The sequence below is a fragment of the Vicugna pacos genome, chromosome 6, assembly GCF_048564905.1.
Source record: "Vicugna pacos chromosome 6, VicPac4, whole genome shotgun sequence".
Taxonomy (NCBI): Eukaryota; Metazoa; Chordata; class Mammalia; order Artiodactyla; family Camelidae; genus Vicugna; species Vicugna pacos.
The window spans coordinates 76,214,697-76,242,186 of NC_132992.1; the positions used below are offsets into that span (position 1 = coordinate 76,214,697).

Below are 27,490 nucleotides of genomic sequence, written 5' to 3' on the forward strand. Positions count from 1 at the left end.
TGATGCTGCTAAATTCTTTGACTGGGTACGTTCACTAACTTAATAATTCTGGAGACTACTACCTACAATTTTATCAGTGAACAGTATTAACTTACTTGGTATTTATTTTTAACTCAACATGAAATACTTGGTATATGATGAACAGGGCACTGTAACACAATCTTTTTCAAAAGTAAATAACACAAAAACCCTTTTCTCAATGAGCTTGCACTCCAAGAATGGAGAAAAGATACATAAACAAAGTACTTCCATGAACTTCAGATGTCAAAAATTGGAACATATACTATCAATTTAAAACTATTGTTTCTCTAGTAGCTTCCTTTCCAGAAAAGGAAAGAAGGAAGGAAACACTAGTTAAGTCCAATTTACAGATCATTATAAGATATGTCCCAACTTTAGAAATATTAAATGTTCAAAACTGTACATTCTGGATGGAAGCTACATAGGTATTCTAATAGCATGGTGACAATACGGAGAGATACTAAGCAGATATTTCCATCTGTATAATTTCTGTATAATGAATGGTTATTACACAAAAATAGTCCAAAAGGTAGAATGATAAACTATCTTAATGAGAAACTGAGGTAGGAAGAAATGGGAACTACGTTAGTTTTAAAAAGTTGATGCAAAATTTTATCAAGCAAAGGAGATGAAGTCAAGGAGATATTTCACGGAAAGGAAACAGCACAAAGTACTGAGGAGCAATACTGGATTTCGTATTCAGGTGTAGTTCTATGTAGCTAATGCGTATGAAGGAAGGAAGCAGGAGAGTCAGCAGGGAATTTCTGCATTGCCAGGGAACTTAAAAATTATTCTACAGACCAGGATGTAACAAACATTTTCTGTAAAGGATCAGATAGAAAATATTTCAACTACATGATCTCTGTCACAACTACTCATCTCTGCTACTGTACTGCAAAACTGACGTGGACAGTGAATAAATGAATGGGCATCGTTGTATCCCAATAAAATGTCTTTACAAAACCAGGAGGCAGTCTGGACTTGGCCCATGGGCCATACTTTGCCTATCCATGATAGGTCTCCAACCTGAAAATATGCATATTTTATGTGTAATTGTATTTATTAATTTGATAAGTATACATATTAATATTATATATTTTATGTTATAAATGTATATGTGTACATGCATGTACATATAATCTATATAGCTCCATTGTATATATCTATCTATAGACATGTTTCGTGATACAGATAACACTACTGTACACATATGTATATATACATTAACATTTGTATAAATATATATTATATACAATGTGAAGATAATGCATATGAATACGCGTATAAACACATATACATGTATGTCTGTTTATGAAACACATATTTGCCATGGAGACATAATATATTTATAAGTATTTATAAATATTGAACATAAAATATAAATAGTGTTATAAACACTTTCCTCCCACACCCAGAGGACTATCTCATATGCTCCGTTTTAAAGAACTCTTGCTACAGTGATGGATCAGAACAGGACAGCAGTTAAGAGTTCAAGTTTGGGGAGAAAGAAGATTTGGTCTGGTACTTCCCAATGTGATCTTAAGTAATGATCTCAATCTTTTTGTTCTTCAGTCTTTTTTTAAATCATTAAAATGGAAATAAGAATAGCACCCTTCTCGTAGAATAGTTTTAAGAACTAAAGAGGACAGTGTAAACTGAACAGTAGAATGCCCTGCACGTAGTAAGAACTTAATAAATTACGAGAGTTTTTAATCAAGAGAGTAACATATTGGGTTTGTGTCTTAGATGGCTCCCTTTGGTGGCAGTATAGAAGACAGACTACAGACAAACTAGAATACGACAAGTTAAGAGGGTAATACAAACGAGATGAAGCATGCCTAAACTGGGCTAATGGGAATAAGAAAGAAGCAACTTCAAGAGATATCAATATGTACAAATAGAATAGAGAGTAATAACATGGAGGGGAGAAGAAGTAAGTTTGGATGTTCTTTGTATTTTAGGCGTATTCAGATAAAGAGTGATGTGGTCAACTGAGATAAGAAATTAAAACAGGTTTTCAGGAAAGGTTGAAATCAGTTGTAAATCGGATGACTGAGCATTCCAGAACAGCATATAGAGATGCCTAATGAGCAACTCCATCTGGAAGGGTGAAGGTTAGGAGAGTGAGTGGAGCTGGGTTTCGGGATCATCATTTTAAGTGATAGCTAAGGCATGAAACTTACATGAACTTAATGCGCATGCAAATATATTAGAATATGTATGTCAAAATTTGCCTCCAGTGGCAATTTTCTGCCAATGAGGAAATTCTAACTTAGGCAACACATTGAGTTACGTGTGAGGTAATCTGTAACATAAAATATGTAGAAGAGTTTCTACAATAATTTAGGCATCTAAGTAAAAAGTCTCAATATTGAAATGATTTACAGAACAATCTGAAATAGTTTGTTAGAATCATTATAAAATCTCAATTATCACCATTTCTATTAAACACAAACATTTAAAAAGAAATAAACCCAGGAGTCATTAAATTTCACAACATTAATCAACTGAAAAGGCATTCTAATAGTTCTCAAACAAAAAGCCTTCCTAACTCATATAAGAAAAAGTCATTCATATGGTTCATGACCACTTCTGCAATGTGATTTATTTTTGTCGTCAATCTCCAGGTAACAAAAGAGATAGAATCTTAATTTTAATTGTTTGTACATACTGAAAATTAGATAAGAGAAAGTGAAAAACATAGGGGCATTTCCAATTTAAGTACAAGGACAAGTATATACACACACACACGTACATTTAGGCGCAGAAACAGGAAGCTAAAAAAAAACACTAAGGCTTTGCTGGCTCTTCCTAAGAGAAAGCCTCATGAAATAAGCAGGTCTGACAACTGAAATGGGCTTAAAAATCAAGCAAAGAAGATATTAAAATTGGATGTTAATATCAGCAACAAGTGAAACTGGAAATTAAAGACACAAATACCATTTATGTTACCATCAAAAAGAATGAAACACTTACGAATAAATCTAACAATATCTGCATACTGAAAACTACAAAACTGATGAAAGAAATCAAAGATAAAATAAATGGAGAGATATTGTATGTTCATGGACAGGAAGACTCAACACTGTCAAAATGTCAGTTCTTCTCAACATTGTCAGTAGATTCAACGTAATCCCAATCAAAATTCCAGCACGTTATTTTGTGTATACTGACAACCTAATTCTAAAGTTACTTGGAATGGCAAAGAATCCAGAACAGCTGACGCAATACTGAAGGAGAAGAAAAAAGTTGGGAGACTGACACAATCCAACAAAACAGTGTGAGACTGGCCAAAACATATATATAGACAAATAGGTCAATGCGACAGAATAGAGTCCAGAAGTAGGCCCACATAAAAATAGTCAACCTATCTTGGACAAAGGAGCAAAGGCAATACAATGAAGAAAAGATAGTTTTATCAACAGTGTTGGGACAACTGGACACTCATATGCAAAAAAATGAATCTAGAAACAGATCTTATAACTGTCACAAAAATTAATTCAAAATGGACTATAGATCTAAATGCAAAATGAAAAATTATAAAACTCCTACAACATGAGAAGAAAATAGTCTGAGGTTTGATGATGACTTTTTAGATATAACACCAAAGTCACAATACATGAAGGAAAGAATTGATAAGACGGATTTTGTTAAAATTAAAAACTTCAGCTCTGCAAAAGACATTGTCAAGAGAATGAAAACACAAGCCACAGACAGTGAGAAATTATTTGCAAGGACATATCTGGTAAAGGACTGATAGCCAAAAGATAGAAAGGACTCTTAAAATTCAACAAGAAAAAAACAATCATAATAAAAAATGGGCCAAAGACCTTAATGAATATCTCACCAAAATAAGATACATAGATAGCAAATAATCATATGAACAGATCCTACACATCATATGTTATCAGGGAAAGGCAAATGAAAGCAGTAAGATACCACTACAAACCTACCTGAATGGCCAAAATCCAGAACACTGACAACAGCAAATGCTGACAAGGATGTAGAGCAGGAACTCTTATTTATTGATGGTGGAGTGAAAAATGATACAGCCATTTTGGAAGACAGTTTGGAAGATTCTCACAGAACTAAACATACTCCTACTGTATGATCCAGCAATCACAGTCTTTGTATTTACTCGAAAGAGATGAAAACTTATGTCCACACAAAAATCTGCACACCAATGTTTAGCTTATAGAAGCTTTATTCATAATTGCCAAAACTTGAAATCAACCAAGACTGGCTTCAGTGGGTGAATGGATAAATAACTGTGGTACATCTAAACAATGAAATATTTTGCAGAGCTTTGAAAAAAAAAAAAAGCTACCAAGCCATGAAAAGACATGGAAGAATTTTAAAGGCATACTGCTAAGTGAAAGAAGCCAATATATTAGATTCTGGAAAAGGCAAAACTAGAGATATATAAAAAGATCAATGTTTGCCAGAGTTCGGGTGGAGAGAGGGATGAATAGTGAAGCACAGAGAATTTTTAGGGCAGTGAAAATACTCTATGATACTATAATGGTGGATACATGTCATTATATATTTGTGCAATCCTATAGAACACACAACACTAAGAGTAAATCCTAATGTAGAATATGAACTTTGGATGATAATGATGTGTTAATGTAGGTTCATCAGTTGTAACAAATATTCCACTCTGGTGAGGATGTTGACAGAAGGGGAAGCTGTGCATGTGTAGAAGCTGGGGATATATGGGAAATCTCTGTACCTTCCACTCAATACCGTTGTAAACATGAAATTTAAAAATTAAGTACTTTCAAAAAATTGGATGCTAAATTATGATTAACTTAGAAAACCTTGTAGTAGATCAAGAAATAGGATGAAAAGAACATAGCATAAGGAATGCAATTCTGAAAATAGCAATTATTTAAGAAAGATCAAAAGAGCCCCACATATTTACAAATCAGAATTATACCTCTCCTAAACCTCCAGTCATCTCCTTGTTCATCCTGATGGTTTGATTGTTGCTTGGAAATCTGAGATACTTGTTGTAAACCCTTTTGATCGCCTTCTGCTTTCATAAGTTGTGTTCGGAGTTCTTCTACCTAAATACATATGGTCAAAAATGAAACTTCTATCAGTTTTAAAAGCTGAAAAAAAAAAGCTGAACTTAAAAACTACTAGAAGTTATTTTCCTAGGGGAAAAAATTTACTTCTAATGGGCTATTGTGAACACAAGTTGAAGCCAGGTTAACCTTCTTGTTATGCCAAGCACAGTGGAACAGTCTCTTGCTCCATTTCTTTATTCCTCCCATTCGTTCCACAAACAATGAATGTGTTCTCCTCCTTCTCTGTGTCTACTGTGACAAAGAATTTGACCACATTTATTTAAAAGTCCCTTATTTTGACTTCCGTCCACTCTACTATTATTAACCCAAACCACCTTCAATTAAATACTGTATGTTTTAAATTCTTCCCTTATTTTCTTTCATGTAAAAATAGTCTATTGATTGGTAAACTCAAGTGAAATGATCACAATTTAGCATATTTTGATATCAAAGTACTGCTCAAAATAAATGCAATAAATGCTATTGAATAAACCATAAACTCCTTGAGGTCAGGTACTATTTTATTTATCTTTCTATTTCTGGAGACCAGCAAATTGTCTACCACATAGCAGGCATGTCCCCAATGACGATGAAACAAATTGGCAGTGGCAGAAAGACTCAGCTTAACTCACAATGATAACCAGAATATAGAAATCTCTTATTTCAAAAGATAAGGTTAGAAATTATAAGGCAGAGTTCTCCAAAAAAAAAAAAATCAGAAGGAATTGAATACAAATATAAACTTCTAAAAAGAAAGTCTAAAATTTGCCAACATTAATTCCATTGGATCACTGACTACAGAATAAAGCCACGTAAAACAGGTGCTATGGTGTATTTTCAGTGCTAATTGTCAAAACATAATACTCCTGAACATTTATGATGCCTGACATCTTGCCTACCTAGCATATTACATAGTGATTTATGTAACCCATACCTCAAAACACAGTTAGATACAATTGCAATTTATATTAAACGTAGGCAGAAAGGCAGTTAGAAACCCACATGCCCTTATCTAAAGTGTGTAAGATGGCTATTTCAAGATATTGAACTTTAAATATCAGAAGCACCAAACTCCCATTATGGGCCAATGGGCTGCAAAATGTTATGCTTTAAAATTAAGCCTTATCACTGGTTAAAAGGAGGCAGGTAGCATCTACAAAACATGAATATCAGACAATGATGCATTCAAAGTAACCTGAACATGCAGGAGTCTGTTTTATGTATTTTACTTCCGCCGTCACTCTCCAAATACCTCCTTGAATAAAATTAAGCTCCTGGGAAAATTTTATCTTACACATCCAGTCTCATTTTTATACTGGTTATGCTGAGAGAGAATTCCCAAGTTAAAGCAGCAATCAGCAAGATACACTGTTACAGTGGGAACGTGGGCTAGTGTTCCGTGTTAGCTTTTTCTGAAACTTCCTGAAAGGATTTCATCTTTTGCTTATGTGTGCTACTATACATTCCCTAGGAAAACATTTTTCTAGACCTAGGGTTTTTTTCTCCCTTTCACAAAGACATTTAATAGGGAAGGAGATTCAATTCTGATTTAATTTAAAAGCAGATTATCATAGTTTGCATGGACTTACCTGATGCAAAAGTGTTTCTCTGCTGCCTTCTGACTGATTCAATAACTTTCGAGATAGCTCCAATTCCTGTTCAAGCTAGAATTTCAACCAAGGATAAAGAAAAATGTCCAATGGGACAGAAGATAACTAAATTATTACAGGCACAGTTTAAGAGGAGAAAAGTGGGAAATTTTTCAGATTTTTACAGCTAGTATAAAAGGATAAATATCTTATTATAAACATCTATCAATGCTTCAATTAAAATAATGGTAATTGAATAACAAAAAGTGAACCAGACCAGACCTTAAGAGGTCTGGGCTCTAGTCAGTTCCATCTCAGTTATGACCCTGTTTAAATCTCTTTTCCTTGGGTCTCCTTTCTGTTACTTCTAAAATAAGGATTTTATATTAGACAACTTCTGATATCCCTTCAGTTCTAAATCATTTTAATGTAAATTCTAAAGCAATTTTTTCTTTAAACTGCTACAGGTAATATCAGATGAACTCAATTTCAAGGACACAATGACTCAAAGTGTATTTCATCCAGTTGGTGATTTTTGTATATTCTTAATAGTCTTATATTCCTAATATTTCCAATATTTATAACATTTCTAAAATTTATAAATATCTAAATTCAGAATAAGACTTAAAACTTCCTTATTAATACTGCCATTAGATAAATATTCAGAGAAAATGTGCTGTTATGGTAACTAAAACCAAAGTCTGAATGTGCCTAGCTTACTTCAAGTTGATAAATAGGATATGAAGCAGAGCAGAACATGCTACCCCAGAATATGCCTCTTTGGCATAAGTATTATTCTGAGCTGAAGGCGATCAAAACCCAGCAGACTCAGGAAAAGCTTTTTACCTTCCCCTTAACTGCATAAAAAAATTTAGAAAGGGGGTCTGGGTCTGTACCAGAAAGAGGGCCATTACCAAAGATAACTTTCTATGTGTGAAAGACTTATCTGCATGACAGGGTAAATATTTGTTTACCAAACATATGCTCTTCTCATCTTCCTGTGAACTGTCTCCTCCCCCTTTGAAGCCGCAGGCCCTTCTTTCCATGGCTCAGGATGGTAGATAAGCCTCAACTGCCTGGCTGTCTCTGAGTCTCATATTTCTACGGGGCTCTCATATATACAAAATTAAATTTGTTTTTCTTCTGTTAATCTGTCTTATATCAATTTAATTACTAGATCATTCAAAGAACCTAGAAGGGTAGAGGGAAAATTATTTTTGTTCCCCTACAGATGGGACACTTGTTTGTTAAAAATCCAGAGCTTACATATACTGGAATGTTTGTATTTTCTAAGACTAAGGTTGTTTTGTGAAATCAAATTTGTAATAAGATATTATTCATCAGATACTTATACTCATGAGACAAAATTGCATAGACATACACACACAGACACTCAACACACAAACGAGTGAACATAAAGCTGTTGAAATGTACACAAGTTCTGTGCACTAGAAACGTGTCAATTTCCAGATTTTGATATTGGATGGCAATTATACATAACGTTATCATTGAGAAAAATTAGGTGAATGGCACATGGTACATTTTGCTTTGTAATACCTTATGAATCTATTATTTCAAAACAATTTTAATTCAGTTACATAATTTTTAAAAACCACACATGCCGATCATAAAATAAATACCACGTATTTTTAAAAGTAGAGTTGACCTTGAACAACACAGATTTGAACTGCGCAGGTTCCCTTATACATGAACTTTTCTCAATAGTAAATACTGCAGTACTACAGGACCTACAGCTGGTTGAATTCCTGGATACGGAACTGTGGCTACAGAGAAACTGCAAATACAGAGGGCTGACTGTATGTTACATATGAGTTTCTGACTGCACAGAACAAGCCCTTATGGTTCAAAGGTCAACTGTAAAATATATGTGAAATCAGAGAATCCACACAAAATATTATCCAACCTGTTCTCTTGTTTCTGTAGAGAAATAAGGAGGGAAGAAATCGCTCCAAAGTCAAAATGGTTTCAAAATCTACCAAGTCCCACATTGGGCATGATCCCTGGTAGCATCAGCAGTCTCAACTTCCAAAGGGCAAATGTGATGACCTGACATACCTTGCTCACCATGAAAGCAGTGTGTATGTACACTTAACTTTACATAAGTTGGTGAAATAAAATTTAAAAGTTAATGGTACATAGAAAAGGCAATATTGAGTAAAGAGCATTATATCAGAAGCAAATTTTTCACCTTATCATTCCTATCTTGAGCTCATCCTTAAATCTACTCGTTTGCAAACAGGAGAGAGTTGCTTGGCCTCTGAATTGCTCTCTAGCTCCAAAGTGCGAGGCTTTATAGGTTCGCGGACATGAATATTTGTCAAAGGTCCTTAGTGTTTAATAAGAACAGAGGATTTTTCCAAACTAGGCTGCTACCTATGCTTATCTTCTATAATGAGAACAAATATATGCAAAATACCCTGCCTTCAAACAACAGGTCTTTCCGAACCCTAAAGCAAAGTCAAGCTCTTTAAATGTTCTCCAGAAAGGAATGGTCAAGTTCAGTTTGCCTCTAGAAAAGGAGAGGGGACAGAAGACAAGGTAGCAAACGACCTATGTATGTTTCTGAGAACAAGTAGCAGAGAGTGGCACAGCCCTCAAGCCAAGTGACTCAGCATCAACACAAAGGCTCCACTGTGTTCTAGCAAATGATCTTAGGGACATTTTTCAAGGCATTCAATCAATCTTACTGGCCCCAGACAGCATTACTCTTTGAAAGATAATTTTCAAAATCTTACTTTACTCTTCTCAGTTTCAGTTTGTCTTAGCTTATTTTTCATTTCTCCCTCATTCCTGCCTGCTTTAGCTTCTTGTTTCTTCAATGCCTAGAAGGAAAGAGGTGGGAAAATAAGTATTATTCCAAAATACATATAAAACTGAAAGATATTAATAGGATCTATTAAGAAAGGGCTGAGGAAGATGATTATGAGTTGTACAAAACATACAACAGAATTACAACCTGCTTATTTACTGAAGCCCTGAGATCATCTCATTGATGATCAAATATAAACAGCTTTCTGATTTTCCTAATTAATTTCCCTTAGTTTGACTTTTTCCCATCTTTGGGAATTTTGAAACACATTTAGAGAGCTTAGACAGCTAAGTTTTCTTGGAAACAAAAATTTTACTGCCTGCTGAAATAACAGTATTTAAAGGTTACATTATCTACTCAACTATTTAGACATAATACCAAAAACTAGTTCATCAGCTTTTCAAATCCTAAAAAAAAATCTCATCAAGGTAGAAAGATGCTTGTTGTATCATTATTACATACATGACATTTTATCACAACATATAATTGGCTCTTCAAACCATATTTCACATAGAGCAAAGAAAACATTCTTTTCCACATTTTTCTCTTTCATAAAGTGGAAAAGAGAACTTTAATATAAATTTCAAAAGTTAACCACAAAAGTGTTTGTTTTGGTTTGTTTCTATGTTAAAACAAAATTAAACTTCACGAAAAAAATTGTACTTGGAGCAATCTTTTATAACATCTAAAAGGCATTCCATTTGTTTAAAACATTTTTTGACAATTTTAGCATTTAGACTTAAAAAGATGTATGTGTAGAGGCCATCCAAACAGAAAAGCCAAATTTCCAGAAGTTTTATGATGCTCAGAAAAACTATTGTTAGGCAAACAGCAAAACATGTTAAAATTGTTTTGATGCAAGTATAATCAATCATATCCCAATTTCATTAACTCATATATTCAGCAAATATCTCCAAAGTGTAGTTACCATGTGCCAGGCACTGTGCTATGGGCTACTAGTATAAGTATACATAAAATAACCATGCCCCTCATCCATGAGATTACAGCTCCCTCTGTCTGGCTCCTACTCTACTAATAAAAAACAACTGAGTAAAAAGGCAGAGACATCATCAAAATAAAAGTTTTGTTTTGAGTATAATATAAAAGCACTGTTACAGTATTTTCTATAAAACATTGTCCAGGGATGATTCTTCTTATATATATTAAATACATTACATATATTGAATATACACATTTAATCTTTATGTTAATTCCATGAGTTATTAAGCTAATTTTATTAAGAGAGAAGTTGGGGTACAAGGAGTTGAGTAACTTGCCCAAAGTCATTCCCCTCATTCATGACAGAGACAGGACACAGACTCAGGCTGACTGCTTCTTAACCACTGAATGGTATTGCCTCTCTATGTTGAAATAATAATATCAAGATTATAGGCTGGATATGAAGACTAAATAATTTGATACTTGTAAAGCATTAAAATGTACAATAAAAGACAACCATTATGATTACTAAATGGTTAACAATTGATAGAGTATGACAAATCATAATGCTGTTCAGGTAACTGCCAAATAATTTTGATGTCTAATATATGTTCTTCATTGTAGGGTAAGTGGAATTTGTAATAATATTATGTATGTATCATCTATTCAATTTTGGCAGATGGAATGTGTTTATAAATTTTTCCTGAACAAAGTTATCCTAGAAACTTGAAAATTACTGTTGGCATCCTTTTCTTTCCCTGCTTCTTCAGTCTAACCCACGTAATGTAATAGGGGCAAGGGGAGAGGGGAGGGAGGAGGGAGGGAGAAATACAAAGAAAAAAGATATGAATTGTTGCTGTATTTTTAATCAATTCATTTTATAATATTTGAACTATCTTATTCTTCAACATCATCATTCTAATCTAGTGCCCCTCATCTTTTTTTTTAATGAGTTAAACTTAATTGGTTATCTTTTCAGTGTTCTCTTATTGAACTAAAAAACTACCCTGGGTTTTTCTACAGAGGGGAGATTATGAGGAAGACTTCCTTAGGTAGTTGATAAGGCTCATCAAACTATAAATAGTCAATGTCCTCTTCTGGATTCAAACTCCAAACAGAAGTCACTTCCAATGAGTATGCAGTGAAGGCTCACCCAACCCAGGTGATGTCACTTGAGGCCAAAAACAACTTCAAGCAAGACGGGCTTGTCCCAAATATAAGAGCCATTCACTTCCAAAGCTGAATTCAAAACCTAACCTGGAAGACTCTGCAACTGTCAACCAGTAGTTGCTAAGATCCTTCCAATGTGATCTGGTGCATTTCTTCACGTCCAGATTGTTTCCTCCTCTGTCCTCTGCTTACTGAGTATAAGAGAAACAGAAGGAGTCACCTGCTAAGCTTTTAAAGCTTGACTTAACTTCATGCTGCATCTCAAAGAGTTTAACTTACTTAAGAATGTAAACTCCACAAAATATCCAGTGAAGAAAATTTTCCATTTTACTAACTGGAATTAATCCACTTCTGTCTCTTTTTCATGAGTTCCAAAACTTACATTTTAAAAATCCTACTACATTTTACATCAAAAAAAGAAAAAAAACCCAACCAAGAAAGATATACTAACATTTCCCAAGTGTTTACATATTTAACTTTGATTAAATGCATTAAAAATGTTTAACTCATTTATATGCTTATTTTTACTTAGACATCCAAAATAATCCTTGTACATCCAGAGGTTTATATTTCCAAAGAGTAATACAAAAGCTTTGGTGTCTCTATGGTGTAAGCTTCAGAAAGCCAGGGACCTCATCTGTCATGATCACATTTTATTTCTAACACAGTACTTGGCACTTTTTAGGTGGTAAACATAAGGTATTGAATAGATTAATAAATATCCCATTATAATCTCTGAATAACAACTTCATTCTGCAAACGGCCAACTCTGTTCATCACAAACATGAAAGTTTTCCAGATTTCCTCCATCCTTCTTAACCACCATATTTTCTCAAGCACCAGGTTGTCTCTCTCTGGGAAAACAATTATCATGCTGTAGTGACGTTGGAAAATAAATATTTATTTGGGCATTTAAGTCAAAGAGTTAATAACTCTTTCCTGTTTCACAGTCATCATTTTGGTCTTTTCTTTAGGAAAAAATCCTCTGAGTGGGCTTAAGGTTCTTTTTTTTTAAATTTTGAAATAATTTAAATTTACAGAATGGTCGTAAAGATAGCTCAGAGTTCCCATAAAGTTTTTGCCTAGCTTTCCCTAAAATCGACATCTTACATAACCACATAGGTTTATGGAAACTTAACACAGTTAAATTACAAAACCGTTAAGCTACAGATGTTATTCAACTGTCAAATGCTTTTTGTTCCAAGATCCAATATAGGATACTGCAGAGCAGCTTATCTCTTCAGTCTCCCCTGATCTGTGGAAGTTCCTTAGTCTTTCCTTGTTTTTATGATGTCAACATTTTTGATGAGATATTTCAGGTAGCTTCAAGTCAGGTATTTTGTAGAAAGTCCCTCAATTTGGGTTTTTCTGATGTCTTCTCATGATTAGACACAGCTCAGAAAACCAGGACAGAAAACCATAGAGGTAAGTGCCCTTCTCAGCGCATCAGACTGTAGGGTACATAATATCAACATGACTCACGACCAGTGATGTTAAACTTGATCACTTGATTAAGGTAGGGTGGTGTCTGCCAAATTTCCCTACCATAAAGTTAGAATTCTTTCTTTTTCATACTCTATTTTTAGAAGCAAGTCATTAAATCCAGCCCACACTCAAAGGGAGAAGAATTAAGCTCCAACTACCAGAGGGAGAATATGAAAAAAAAAAAGTGGAAACATGTTAGAATCACTAATAAACAAGTATGCAAGTGTCCTTAAAGTCTCATCTACCAATTTTAGCTCAATCTCCAACCAGCTCTAACACTACCAGTTCTTTTCTGGCCTATAGTTTTCCCCTATTGAACCTTATAGCCTAATGCAACCCAGATTCCTAGTAAGTTAACTCTCAGGACAGTGCTCACCACTAAGTAGAATGCTGAACCTCTTTGCATTCACCTCCAGATAACCTGCTTATGCCAAAAACACTGATGAGTGGTGTAGGATTTACATAAGACTATAAGTGGATAGAGTACACGCATCAAGTCTTCACTAAACAGTGGTCATCCTCTTAATTCTCCTGGGCTACTCCACTAACCAGGAATTCTCCTTCTCCCCTGTTTCTTTACCATCTTGTCCAGCCTCACTGGTTTCTGCAGCTTCTGGACCTTCCCCACAGGCTTCTAAATCCTCCTCCCCCAATTATGCAGAGCAGTCTGCCTCTATTCCAGTTCTTAATTTTGAATACCTATATTGATTACCATGCCTGATACCCCCACTTTCCCCACCCCATAAAGAAAAGAGCTATCAGTTACCAGGATCCATTCCCCTTACAGAGTAGTTGGAAAATAATTATTTTCATTCTCATACTAATAGATATTCAATCTTCATTTCTTATAATTAATATAAATATTAACAATTTTCCTTGATGTGAAAGGAATAAAAATTAATAGGCTTAACTTTAATCAAATTGTGTTTTCTAGCACATGGAATTATACCCTATAAAAACAATTCTTCTGAAAGTCAACTGTGTATTTTTTAATTTGAATTCCCATATACGAACTAGCAGAATAAAAGAACCTCTAAATCTCTTGGATATCTAAGAATTTGTAATAAAATTTCCTTTCCTACTCATTTTCTACCTTCAACATCTGACCAGTTATATATAATGTCACTTTTCCAAACTAATATACTTTTCTATATTGTAGTTCTACTTGTTCCCTAAAACATTATCTAATAGTACCTCTCTCTTTTATTTCTCCTTTTACTCTAAGAATATGTAAGTCTTAGAAAATTTAGGCAATGAGAACTTAAAATTCTATTGCTTTCAGTAAAGGAGCAAAAGTGAGCTATTGAGAAGCAATCCAAAGCAAATTACTACATTTCTACCATATCATCTAGAAATGACATTAAGTTTAAACGTTATTTCTGCTTCTTATACAACATAAGCCAGTCAACAAGTAAACAAACACACAAGAAATATTCTAGCCCAGTTTACCGAACCTATTTTCTACATTATCTACTTTAAAATGAAAGACAAAGAAAATCTAACTCTTGAGACCTAGTAAATACATGTTAATGTACTTTAAATTTCAGAAACACAGATAACAGTCAATGACAAAAGCTTTAAAATTAACTCAATCAAAATTACAAGCCATTCCTTTAAACCTTGATAACAAACTTTAACTTATTTAATACCTTCTTTAAGTGTGTAAGTCTGCTCTGGATTTCTTTCCCATTTGACTTAGATCAAGAAACTTAGACTTATATCAAAACTGACCCAGTAAAAGCAGTTATAAAAAGAGAAGAAGAAAAAAAAAAGCCAATGAATTTCTATTACTATGTCATTTGCCCTTTAAAGCTTGTTTCTTCTTAAAAGCAGTTTTTGCTATAAAGCTATCATGTGCCCTGTTCCTGGATTCAGATTGTCTTTACACATTCAAGATCACAGCAACAGCACTGAGCCTTAATAAAGGGTCCCTGGAGCACATTTAAATCTTTAATAACAACAATTTTTTTCTTCTTTTCCTTAAGTGTGCCTATTTCCATTAAAAAGACTAACATTTTGGTATTGCACTACTGCAGTTCTTTAGAGGTAGATGATTGTGAATGTTCAGTTATATATAATCAAAAAAAGAAAAAAATGCAGCCTTTTCTTTTAAAGAGTGGGGGAAAGGAGAAAAAGGAAATGTTTGTAGACATCTCCTCTGACCATAAAAACTCCCAACTTTGACAACAGGCATGTTTATCAAGAGGCTCTAAAAAATAACACACTCAAAAATGTAGAACAAATAGGGAATTAAAGGCCCTTTGTCTACTTTAAATGGACCAGCAAGCTTGGGTAAGAATGATGGAATTGGAATGAATTAAAGGTCACATGTTAACTCCCACACAGGCCACTGAAATTTCCAAAAAAAAAAAAGAACATCAGCTATCTTGTCTCATCCTAATCACTCAGCAGTGCTACAACTGCATGCCTTTGGTCACAAGGACAAGAACACATAGATGACTCATTGGTAAACCAACAAGACTATAGAAAAACAAGTATCTGCTCGTACCAAACAATAGGTCTATAATATTATATTAAAGGTACAAACTTAAGTTTTTAAGTTAATTTTTTTTCCAGTAACAATAAAGAATGAAAAAGTCATGTTACTTAGAATTAATAAAAACAGTTGCTCTTTATATCTATCTGTGTGTGTGTGTTTTAAGACTTTATATTTTTAGAGCTGTTTTAAGCTCACAGCAAGATTAAGCGGAAAGCACAGATAGTTCCAAAATACATTCAGCCCCCACACATGCATAACCTCCCCCATTATCAACATCCTCCAACAAAGTGGTACATTTGTTACAACTGGTGAATCTAAACACTAACACATCATAATCACCCGAAGTCCATGGTTTACATTAGGGTTCATTCTTGCTGTTACAAATTCTATGAGTGGGCAAAAGTTTAATGACATGTATCCATCGTTACAGTATCATACAGAGTATTTTTACTGTCCTTAAAACCTTCTGTGCTCCACCTATTCATCTTTCCCCTCCCAGATGTTTTTATTGTCTCCATATTCTTGTTTCTATAATGTCAAGTAGTCAGAGTCATAAAGTGTATACTCTTTTCAAATTGGCTTCTTTCACTTAGTAATATGCCTTTAAGGTTCCTCTATGTCTTTTCATGACTTAATAAGTCATCTGGTTATTTTTTTATAATTAAGTTTTACATGTAGGTTCAAAATAAAAAACAGCAAACAAATATTCTAAGCTTCACAATGATATTCTGATCCAAATTAGACCACATTAGCTATAAACTGCAGTTACAAGTTATTTATATTTATGTATTTAAACTTTTTAAATAGCTTTAAGGACTTGTTATATTTCAAATCAAGAAAAAACATCATTTAGTACTGAGTACGAAATAAAATACTGTAATGGGAATCTGACTTAACTGGAACTTTTTTAAAAGATGAAAATCTACTATTTCCAAAATTCTCTTTTGAAAACCTAAATTACAGTTCTAAAACCAAACATCAATAAAAATACATATTTTAAAAAGGAATATATATGCATAACACAGCAGGATTTTACTGCTCACAACTAGTACTACTCATTTCAATTAACACAGGTTTTATTTCTGTCAAGTTTTGTGAATTTCTAAATTGTGTTCTTTCCTAAATCAAGTTAGAGATTCCTCCCACATGAAAACTAGCTAATAAAGTCATGGAAAATTTTAGCCTTTAAGTTCATCCAGTTGGGGATTGTCTGTGCCAACAAAAACCAAAACAAAATAAACAAAAAAAAATTAAGCCTCTTTTCAAGGCAGAAAACAATACATTCATATTCTAAATCCCTGAACCAATATCAAAAATAGCTAACTGGATGTTACTTAAATTTTTCAAAGAAATTTATTTTTCAGCCACAACTAGGGAACAAAAATTCTATACCAATACCTACAATTTAAAAACATTTTAATAAGTGAAAGGAGAACTGTGTGATAGAAGTCCAAAGAGAATCCAACATTGATCATTATCATTATGATACCATGAAGATATGGAGTATATCAAAGGGAGAGAGTCTAAAGTCTATCGGTTGAACTATGTGTATTTTCCAGATGGAAGTGGTCAGCACATAGTGAGTGGAGTCACAAGATATACCCATTCCTGTTTCTCAAAGGGTAGAGTAGTATCAGGTATCATGTAGTTAAGTAAGATTAATCAGTAGTTAAGTACATTGCTATTACTTCTTCTGATGGTAATTGTAATTGTAAATAATACTCTTTAAAGATACCTGAGGTTTTGAAACATAAAACTCAAAGTTTCTCTCTGAGAATAGCCTAGATGGGTTTTTTTCTTATTTTTGGTCTTATGATAAGATGTTTATTATTTCAAGTATCCAATGAGCTTTTTTATAGGAATTAATTGTGGTAGGACAGATGAGCACATATTACTGACCTAATTACTCTGATAAATAAATAAACTTACTGGTTCCACTATGTCCATATTTATGAAGTCTGTGACTGGTTATGACACCTTGTGCCAATGAAGCCAAACAAGGTCATGGGTTCAATCTCCATGAGAGCCAATTTCCTTTGCTCTCTTCCATAGCCATAGTCTTTACCTAAACTTTAGCCAAAGGCCATATGGAAGACTAAGTAGGCCAGAGACCATGGATGAATCAGCAAAAATCCACTACCATGACTATAAAAATAACTTAAAAGTAAAACCCTGTTGACTAGTGTCAGGATTTCATTCTTCAAATGTTATTAAGTTTGCCAAACTGCAAAACAAAACCTTAATTGCTGCCTACAAAGTTGGTATGCTGAAAAGACATATAAGTCTTCTGACTTCTTTAATTCAAAAACAACAATGGTAATGAGTATTATTCCCCTAAATGCCATTGTTTTTACTGGAAGAGATTTCATTTTTATGCAATCTTTTACTTAATAAAAAATCTTGCAAGTAAAGTTAAATGTGAGCCCAACAAGTGCACTTTCCAGGATTTCCTTCAAAATCAAAAAGCAAACGTTCTTAGTGGAGGGTCTGTTTTTATCCAAGTAGTTTCTTCTCAAAAAAGAGACTCATAGTTTTATTAGAAATCCCAGAGCAATATGATACTTCATTTGACTTTCTAAACGCAGGACCATGGAGTTAGAATTGTTGACAAACAGAAGATCACAGATAATTACGGAAATTTAATTTAGAATTGCTCAAGTTTTACATGTATTTGAGCAGAAGGCCCTGTAAATAGACAATAGCTTTCATTGTTAAGAATTAGAGGATGTTATTTTATGTCTTTGGATTTGGGAAGTTTTTTGGTTGTTTTCTGTTTTTTTCTTTTTTTTCACTTTTTCCTAATCAAAATAAGAAGCAGTACCAAGTCTATGAATAAGTCCATCTGTAGCAAAGTCATCTTTGTTTGCACAATATTACTATGCACTCAGTACTTGCCCAATAAATATTAATTGATAATGATGGAAAAGAGCTTTATAAACAGATGGTCTAGGATAAATTTGCTGAAAATATAGACAGACACATTCCACTCTTCAAGAAAAGCATAAAGTGGAAATTAAATAAGTCCTGCACTCAGAAAATCTCAGACTATTGTCAGACAGCTGTTCAGTCAACAAGAACACAAACATTTTTCATCATCGTCACAGCATTAACAGCATTAAATGTCTATTTGCATATGGTCCCTACACAAAGTGACTCACACAGACTCATACTAGCCTTATTTGTTATAAAGTACAATGACAAGATTGGCGAGAAAAAACAAGCACACACAGCAAAATAAATGTGATTAAATAATAATTTGAGATCTAGTCATATGTAGTATAAACATAAAATAGGTGTCAGACTTAAATGCAACTCACAGAAGCAATGAGTATTTATTTATAATGTAAACTTTAACTATTTCCAAACAGACTTTGAGGTGTTTTACAAGGACACCTATGCATGTGCTAAAAGAATAGGCGAAACAAAGAGGTGAAATGAGTCAGAGGCCATGACGACCATGATAAGATAAATAGCGACTCTTCAAGAATCTGAAGTGCAAACCATTGGGGAAAAAAAGAGAGAGAGACAAGACAATTGCATGAGGACTAACATCAATGAGGGTAGGATCAAGAAAACCACAAGCAAACTAATCAACCAGGACACCCTGAAAAACACTCATTATTCAAGAACACTTGAATAATAAGAAAACCTAAGTCAGTATACATGCGAGAATTTTGGAGAAAAATAGTTGAAATGGGGAGGTAAAAGAGGGTAGAAAGCATATTACAAACATAATAATTAACAGCCTTAGGTAATATTTGTTTAAGAAAGTAAAAAGCCTAAGGAAGACATGATGTAAGTGTTAATTACATAGAAATGAGATTTTAAGAATTTCAGGACAACTTACTTCTATACATCATCTCATAAAACTGCACCCTTCAAAGGAATCCAAAGGCCTTAACTAGCACGTTAACAGCTGATATGTTACCTCTTCTCTGATGTGGAATACATTTCTAAACTTTCAACTTTTGCCTTACCAATATTAAATAGTAGGCCCCTGAGAAATACTATCAAAATGGGACATTCTTTAATCCAGTCAGCTATTACTCCCAGTATTTCCTAATATGAAAAAGATAACATGGCTTGTGAAGATTTGCCTGTAATATCCATGAACCATGCAGGAAGTTTGCTCTGTGAAGGGAAACTCAAGTATTGAGTGAGTACAAGGTTGAAAGAGACGACATCCAAGATCTCTTCCAACTTCTGTAAGAAGTTTTGGGTAAAAAATATTTTCCACAGAAAGAATATTTAAAATGTTTAAGTATCATCTGAAATGATCAAAGCCTAATGAAACAGACTTTAGATTAAATAAGGGGGTGGGCGGTATGGAAGGCAAGAAGGGAAAGCAGGAACAAGACTAAAGAAGAAGACTCAAAAACATGAAACGTATAGGACTTGCACATTTAAAGCTGTGCCAAATAGTGTGTAACCAGCTTTGAGACAAATCCCGTAATAGCTGATCATTCTTTTCCATCTATTTCCTTTCTTTTAGCATGTTGACATTAATGTTTTTTAATAACCTTACAGAAAAGAATTGTTTATTCTAATCTTGCAAAGAAAAAAATAAGTAACCCACAAGTAACAAACATAAAAAAGAGAGAAGGAAATAATTAGCAGGGCATAAAATGACAAGACAAAGAACAATGTTGTGAATCAAAAGTGTAGTAAATCAGAATTTAAGTATCTCAGCCATAGATTGGTAAAGTGCTCATTATGTAGCAATAAGCAACGGAGTAGAATCATAGTCATAAAAGAAATGCCTCAAATGATTTGAAAATGCAAAATATTACAGCAACAGGGATGGACCTAGAAACTGTCATACTAAGTGAAGTTAAGACAGAAAGAAAAATACCATATGCTATCATTTATATGTGGAATCTAAAAAAAAAGAAAAAAAGACACAAATGAACTTCCTTACAAAACAGTCACAGACTCATGGTTACCAGGTGGAAGAGTGGGTAGCAGGGGATAAACTGGGAATTTGGGATAAATTGGGAATTCGGGATTTATAGCTACTAACTACTATATATAAAATAGATAAACAACGAAGTCCTACTGTATAGCATAGGGAACTATATTCAATATCTTGTAATGGCCTTAATGAAAAAGAGTATGAAAAGGAATATACAAAACTGAATCACTATGCTGTACACTAGAAATTAACACAACATTGTAAATCGACTATATTTCAAGTTAAAAAAAAGAAAATGCAAAATGTCAGTAAAAATGCCATCTCCTTCACCCAAATTTCCCAAAAGGGCCAAGAAGGGGTACCTATTTCCTCTCTGAGCTACTCCAGAGCCTTGGCAAAGCTGAAGTCATACTTACTGAATTACAGTGATTGGTAACGTTTCTGTTTTCTCAGTTAAACTGAGAGCCCTAAAGAGCAATACAGCATTTTAAGTATCTTTAAATTACTAGCCCCCAGCACAGCACCTGGCACACGGTAGGTACATGAGGGTACTGGCCACATGAATATCTCACTATGTATAGTTCAGACTACAATAGAATTTAACATTCATTCATTCATTCCTGTAAGAAACCCTCATTGGGCCTCTATTCTTTGCCAGGCACTGTTTTAGGTGCTGGAGACAAAGCAATGAGCAGAAAAAGTGTCTGCCTCATAAAGCCCGCATTCTGCTCAAGGGAACAGATGGTAGACAGATGACAAGTAAGGAAACGTGTTATAAAGAAAAAAGAGGAGTTTAAGGGACTCAAGAGCAATGAAGGGGAATCTGATCTAGGATAATTAATAAGGCCTTTCTGAAGTAGAGTCTGAATGATATGATGGCATAAGCAAAACAACTGCTTTCAAAGTTCAAAATCCCTGACTCTGGAATGGAAAGTGCAAATGTCCAGAAGCAGGAGGGTGCCTGGCACGCCCATGGAAAAGCAAAGCCAGTGTAGTTGGTCTAGAGGATGCAAGTGGAAGAACAACAGAATATCAGGCTGAGAGGGAGGACAGGGACCATATCAGAGCGACCTTGTAGGCTGAGGATTTTAGATTTCATTCTGAATGTGACAAAAAAAAAAAAAACACTGAAGGGTTTTGAAGAAGTGGTATCACCTGATTCTATGGGGTTAAAGACTGTAAGGTGGTTAAGAATGGAAGCAAGGAGGCTACTGCGCCAGCCCAAGCAGGAGATAATAATCCCAAGGTGATAAAGGAGAGGACAGGGGGTAGAGGGGGCGAATTCTCATCAATCCAGAAAATATTTTCAAGATAAAGCTGACGGAATTCAATAGTGGCCCAGATATGAAGAACAGGGGAAATGGAGAAGGCAAGGACATAAAAGAAACAGAAAAATGTTTAATAAAACTTAAAATTATTTTACCAGCAAGATGAGTAGCCATCTTTTTAAGAGGAAATAAATCACATGACCTACTTATTTGTATGAATCATACAAAGAGATAAGATTTAGCATCTTCTATAAAGTTCACAGGTCAGGAGGGGAAAGAACAGGAAATGGAGCTCCAGAAACCAGGTCTGCCCAGGCTTTGTGGCTTTGAATCACAGCTTCACTCTAAGTAGATCCCCATCCGGGACTGATACTGGCCAGCAATGCTTCATGATCACAATCTCAGCTAATAAGCATGAAATCGTGTAACTTTTTCTCAGTACCATATGGGGCCCTTTGGACAACTACATAATAAGGTTATAACTATATTACTGCTCTAACTTAACCATAATATGGTCACAGATATGTTAGAAAAACCTAAGCAGTCTTTCATTTCTTGAACAATAAATAAAACTACAGTTTCAGTATTAAAAAAACAAAAAAAGAACCCAGGGTACTGAGTAGAAACGTAAACTAACTACAAATGCAGTGAGTCATATTAGGGCTATTAAAAATGCTTTTCTATCAAGGAAAGATAAACAAGCAAACAAAGGGAGAACAAACAGCATTAGAACATCAGCGGGAAATGAATACAACTGGGGTGAGTGGACAACAGGGTGCAAAGACAGTGACTGTTAAGGAGAAGAAAATGACAATTAGGGGAAAGAGCTTTAGATCTACATAATACAAAAACGTAGAAAAGGTATCTTTGGGATGCTTCTGCGTAGCTTAGAAATATGAAATGTGAAAAGGGAATAAGACTACACGATTCCAGCAAAATTAACTCTCATATCAAATTATAGTCTCTAATTGTTTTATTATACGTAAAAAGATTTTTCCTCAGAGGGAGGGAGAGAAAAGAAAGGAACTGTAGCCCTAAAGAAGAAGTATGAAACTCTAACACAAAGGCATAGAAATGACAGTTTTAGTGTTAAATATAACAGATGTCTTAATATATAATACTCAATATGCCATATTTTATTTTTCAACAGTAGAAAGCAACACTTTTAAATTTAAGTTTTCAAATGGTAATAGTTAAATAATTAGATTTTTCCAGTTGCAATGTTAGTGCTAAGCACACTTTCAGGGAGCCCTAAGACATGAGGTGTGTATACAAATTATAATCATTTTTCAACAAAGTTTAGCGACTTTAATAAATGATGCCTGCAGGGTCACAACTGATGGTTCAATACTGACGACTAGTGGTCAAAAACATGCAGTAATTCTCTATGAAGAATTTATCCTTTGATTTTTATCATCGAAATTTGAAACATTTAAATACAAATTATGTGAAAAATCTTAAAAGAACTTTCCTTACAAAGGTTCTGAAAATTTAAAAAGAAAACAACGTAGCTGCAAAGTTTCTGAAAAAGTCTTTTTGGTCCATTATTTGCAATGTCCCCAAACCCAAATCAGTCAGCATCTGTTGCTGACCCATAATGATTGGGAACAATTAAATAAAGTCTTCAGAAATCCATAATTAATATTTCAAGAGGTCTTACTTTTAGATTTCATGTAACTGAGCAGTTCTATTTTTTTCCTAACTTTGTTAAACACTCAGATAGCAAAAATCCAACTGTCCTAAATTTTCAATAGAATTTCAACAGTAACATACTGTATCAAATGTTCTTTTTATAAAGTTAAAATATTTAAAATGTAATTGTGACTGTCTGAATTCTTGAAGAATATTTGTGAGGTTTTTGTTAAAGCATTTAAACTGCTACATATTAAACTTTAAAGAAGTTAAAACGTGTTGACCTGCACTTTCTTTCTGTAGGAATAAGAGCAGCAGAATAATACAACAATGTCTACAAACCTCTGAAAGAAAAAAAGTTTTGTTTTTACCAAGAATGTTATGTGCAGCTAAATGGTCATTCACATTTGAAAGCAGCCTTCATTCTTTAAACATCTATTCATAGAACGTCCGCTGTGTTGTCAACACTGTACTACATGCCCCAGAAACAGGGTTGATGGACAAAGTTCCCGCCAGTGGAAGAAGGTGCTAGGGGAGAGGACGAACAACAACGTAACAAGTAAAGCACAATTACAGGTGACTTGAAGTGCTATTTACAAAATAAAGTAACGTGACATGATAAGAAGCAGGGGGGTAGAAAAGGGTTATTCCAGAAAAGGGGGGAAGGAAGTTCTCTCTTCCTTCTTAAGAGAAGGATGAAAAGGGATAAGTTATGCTGAGAGTTGGAAGAAAAAGTTTTCAATAACACACCGAGAGGAAGTCACTGTGGATGGAACACATATTTCTTAGAATAATTTTCAGTTAACTAAGTAATGTTTAAAAATTTTAGAATAAACACCTGAAGAATGGAAATAATATCTATAGCTTCAAAGCCAGCAGAAAGTATAAAAATAAATATACAACACATTTCAATCCAATATAAGATAAGAAGGGGAAGAAAAAACACAAAGAGAAGTTAAGAAACAAATAAAATGACAAAAACATTTCCAAATGTATCGGTAATCCTAAGCGTAAACTGACTAACCCAAGCATTAAAAGACACAATTTATTAGAGAAGACTTTTTGAAGTTCACCTATAAGGTGTTTCTAAGAAACAAACAAAAATAAAACTACAGAGAAAAGATTAAAATAAAGAAGAAAAATCATGTCATGAAAAAAGTAAATGAATCCTAATGTCAAGAGGAACACTATATAATAATTAAAAAAATAATTGACTAAGAAGTAATTAAATTATATCCATGAAACCACAGTCAAAAAACAGAACAAAACTGAAAATAATCACAGGGAAAAACAGACAATCCTATTGTAACAGGAGGCTTTAGATTGACATATTTAATAAGAACATAGTACAACAACAAAATTTGCAAACCTGGCCTACTAAGCTTATATGAGAGAGAGAGTGTGTATGTGTGTCACAGAAACACAAACTCTGCATTCAAAAAAAAAAAAAAACACAAAATTTAATTTTTTTACTCATAGAACACTTACAAAAATTGATGATGGTACTAGGTCAAAACAGAAGTTTCAACAAATTTAAAAGGGATCAATTTAAAAATAAATAATAAAGAGCTTAAAAATAAGCATACACGTATATTTGAAAATTCCAAAAGGCATTCCTAAATAAGTCAAATTATAGGGAAAATCATAACAGAAATTACAAAAGATTTAGAAATAAACTACCATAAGAGAATAGCATATCAAACCATATAGTAATTTGATCATAAATTTACAGTATTAAAAAGACAAAGTAGAAAGTCAATTAATCACTTAACTTGCAAGTCTAAAACATAAAGCAGTAATCTAAAAATAATCAGGAAAAGAGTTCAAAGCAGAAGTTGATGAAGTAATAAACAAAGCCAGTCAAAACAAAAACTAATAATCATGTCCAGCAAGACTAATAAAGAAAAAGAACTAAATAACATTAAAGGGAAAAGGATATAGCTTCAGAAAAAGACTGAAAAAAATATTAGAGAGCTATGACTGCTTCTTTAAATTAATTTTAAAACACAACAAAATGGATAACTTCAAAGTTATGAATAATTACCAAGCTGACAAAAAGGCTATATAAACCAAAAAACATTGAAGAAACTGAAAACCTCAGCCAAAAAAAGGTAACAGGCACCAATGATTTCATGGGGGAGTTTTAACAAACATTCAAGAAACAAACAATCCCTCTCTTAAACAGAGCCAAGGAAAAGAAAAAAGAAGGAATCCAGTGAACTAATTTTATGAGATAAACGTAACCTTGCTTTCAAAACCAAAAAGAGTAATGCAAAGAAAATTATAACCGATCTCAATCACAAACATAAACATTCTAAAGAAAAGACTATTAAATCAAATTAAATCAGCAATGTATGAGAAACAATACATTATGACCAAGAAAAGTTCTCAGGCATACAAAGAGTTCAGCATCTACTGAAAGACTCCATGGCATTTAAATATTAAAAGAGAAGGCAGCAGTATTATTTGATGAATTTCATAACCCATTCATGATGTTAAAAAATCAGCCTCTCAGCTCACACAAGCACTCTCATCTGTGTACCCCTAATAAACTCCTTTTCTATTCTCATCCTTTGCCTTTGGTGAATTATTTTACCAACTGGCATCTCAGACCACCATGCCGTGTCCCACAACGTTTAGTGGCCCGTGCAGCCCTTTGGGCTTCTCTTTCTCCTCTCTCCCCTCCTATGGGGGTCTCTCCCTGGCTTTATCTGACACTCCGAGGCTTGATCAGAAGTTCCATTCTGGAAGCCAGATCACCAGGGCAGGTTCCCTTCTTCCTTTCTGCTTTCCTTTCCTCTCTTATACCTTCCTGCCGCTCCCTAGTGTTTGGGAAGTCCCCAAAGTCTTAACCAAGGACTGAGGAAGCCTGGCTGGGCTACTCTTGGCAGGATTTGAAATTCAGTCTGACAGATGGAAATAACTCTCTGCCCTTAGTAGTGAATGCATATGGGAAAGGCGTCTTTTCTAAATACCCTTCTCTCCATCTCTCCCTTCCTCTGACTCTGGCCCTTGAGACACAACTTGGTTCTCGGGCCTAACCACATTGTGCCCCTCTGTGCCTTCTCTCCACTTTTTGCAGATGAGGTCTCCAGATTGGCCAAGCCTGCAGACTGGCTAGGCCTTCTAGTTTCGATTCTTGTATCAGGTAGAAGCTGCTGGTGGGTGACCTGCTAAGGAGGTTATATTGTATGGGAAAATTTTATTAATATATTCTAAAAATTATATAGAATTCATAAAAATCTGGTATGTCTAAAATGTTACCAGCCATAATTCTGGTTATTGTAACCAGGTTTCTTTATCACAGTGTAACCAGGTGTTAAACCATGCTTAAGTCTTTTGTCATTCATAGACAGTTCTGGTTTTTACTCTGATGCTTTCTCTTTAGAAGATTCTGGAAAGGACATTTTGACAAGTACAGGTTTCTGATAACTTTTAAATCATACTACTGAACTGGGCAAGATATTTAAAAGTATGATGGAAACTCTGATTTCATAAAACTGTTAACAAAAAGGATTACACAGGACTGAGTAAACTGATGACTATGGTCATAATTTTTAGTCTTATCTAAAATATTACTTGCTTTTAATCCGTGCTCTCTAGATATTAAAAAAAAACTCTTCTCAAGCTTATTATGACTTAGCAATTTGGTAAACTCAGAGTTAAAGTTCTGTTATGTTTATGGGCAACTACCTATATCCAGTACTTCTGCGTCACCCTGGTGGATTTCTCCACTCTAAGAGTCTAATTGGTAGGCCCTTAGGAAATTTATTGTGTAAGAAAGAAACTGCAGTTCTGTTCAGGCCCCTCGTGATACTACTAGGTGGGACTCCCCCACCTGGCCAATCAATACGTGTTCTAATCCTGGCAATAAATATGAATCTTCTTCTAAAGTTACTCAGCCTCAATCAGAGCAACAAGCAGCAACTTGAAACAGCTAACCAGACATATAATTCTATAGGAGATTTGTGATTGTAATAGTACAACTCTAGATTTGGGAAGAAGCTACAAGAGAGGATATTTTCCTGGACCATAACAGACTAGTAAGATAGGTGGTCCAGATTTCTGCTAC

At 34.1% G+C, this 27,490-nt stretch overlaps 1 protein-coding gene across 10 annotated transcripts in view; it reads right to left on the minus strand.

Moving 5' to 3' along the window:
- Window positions 1-27,490, minus strand: part of CEP128 (centrosomal protein 128) — a 359,486-nt gene that overhangs the window by 270,240 nt on the left and 61,756 nt on the right. For all 10 annotated transcript variants that reach the window (XM_072963536.1, XM_072963534.1, XM_072963531.1 and 7 more), the window contains 3 exons: window positions 9,439-9,525; window positions 6,683-6,757; window positions 4,961-5,090 (listed from right to left, as the gene is read on the minus strand). In XM_072963536.1, coding sequence (XP_072819637.1) covers window positions 4,961-5,090; window positions 6,683-6,757; window positions 9,439-9,525 — 292 coding nt within the window. The remainder of the gene's footprint in view (window positions 1-4,960; window positions 5,091-6,682; window positions 6,758-9,438; window positions 9,526-27,490) is intronic.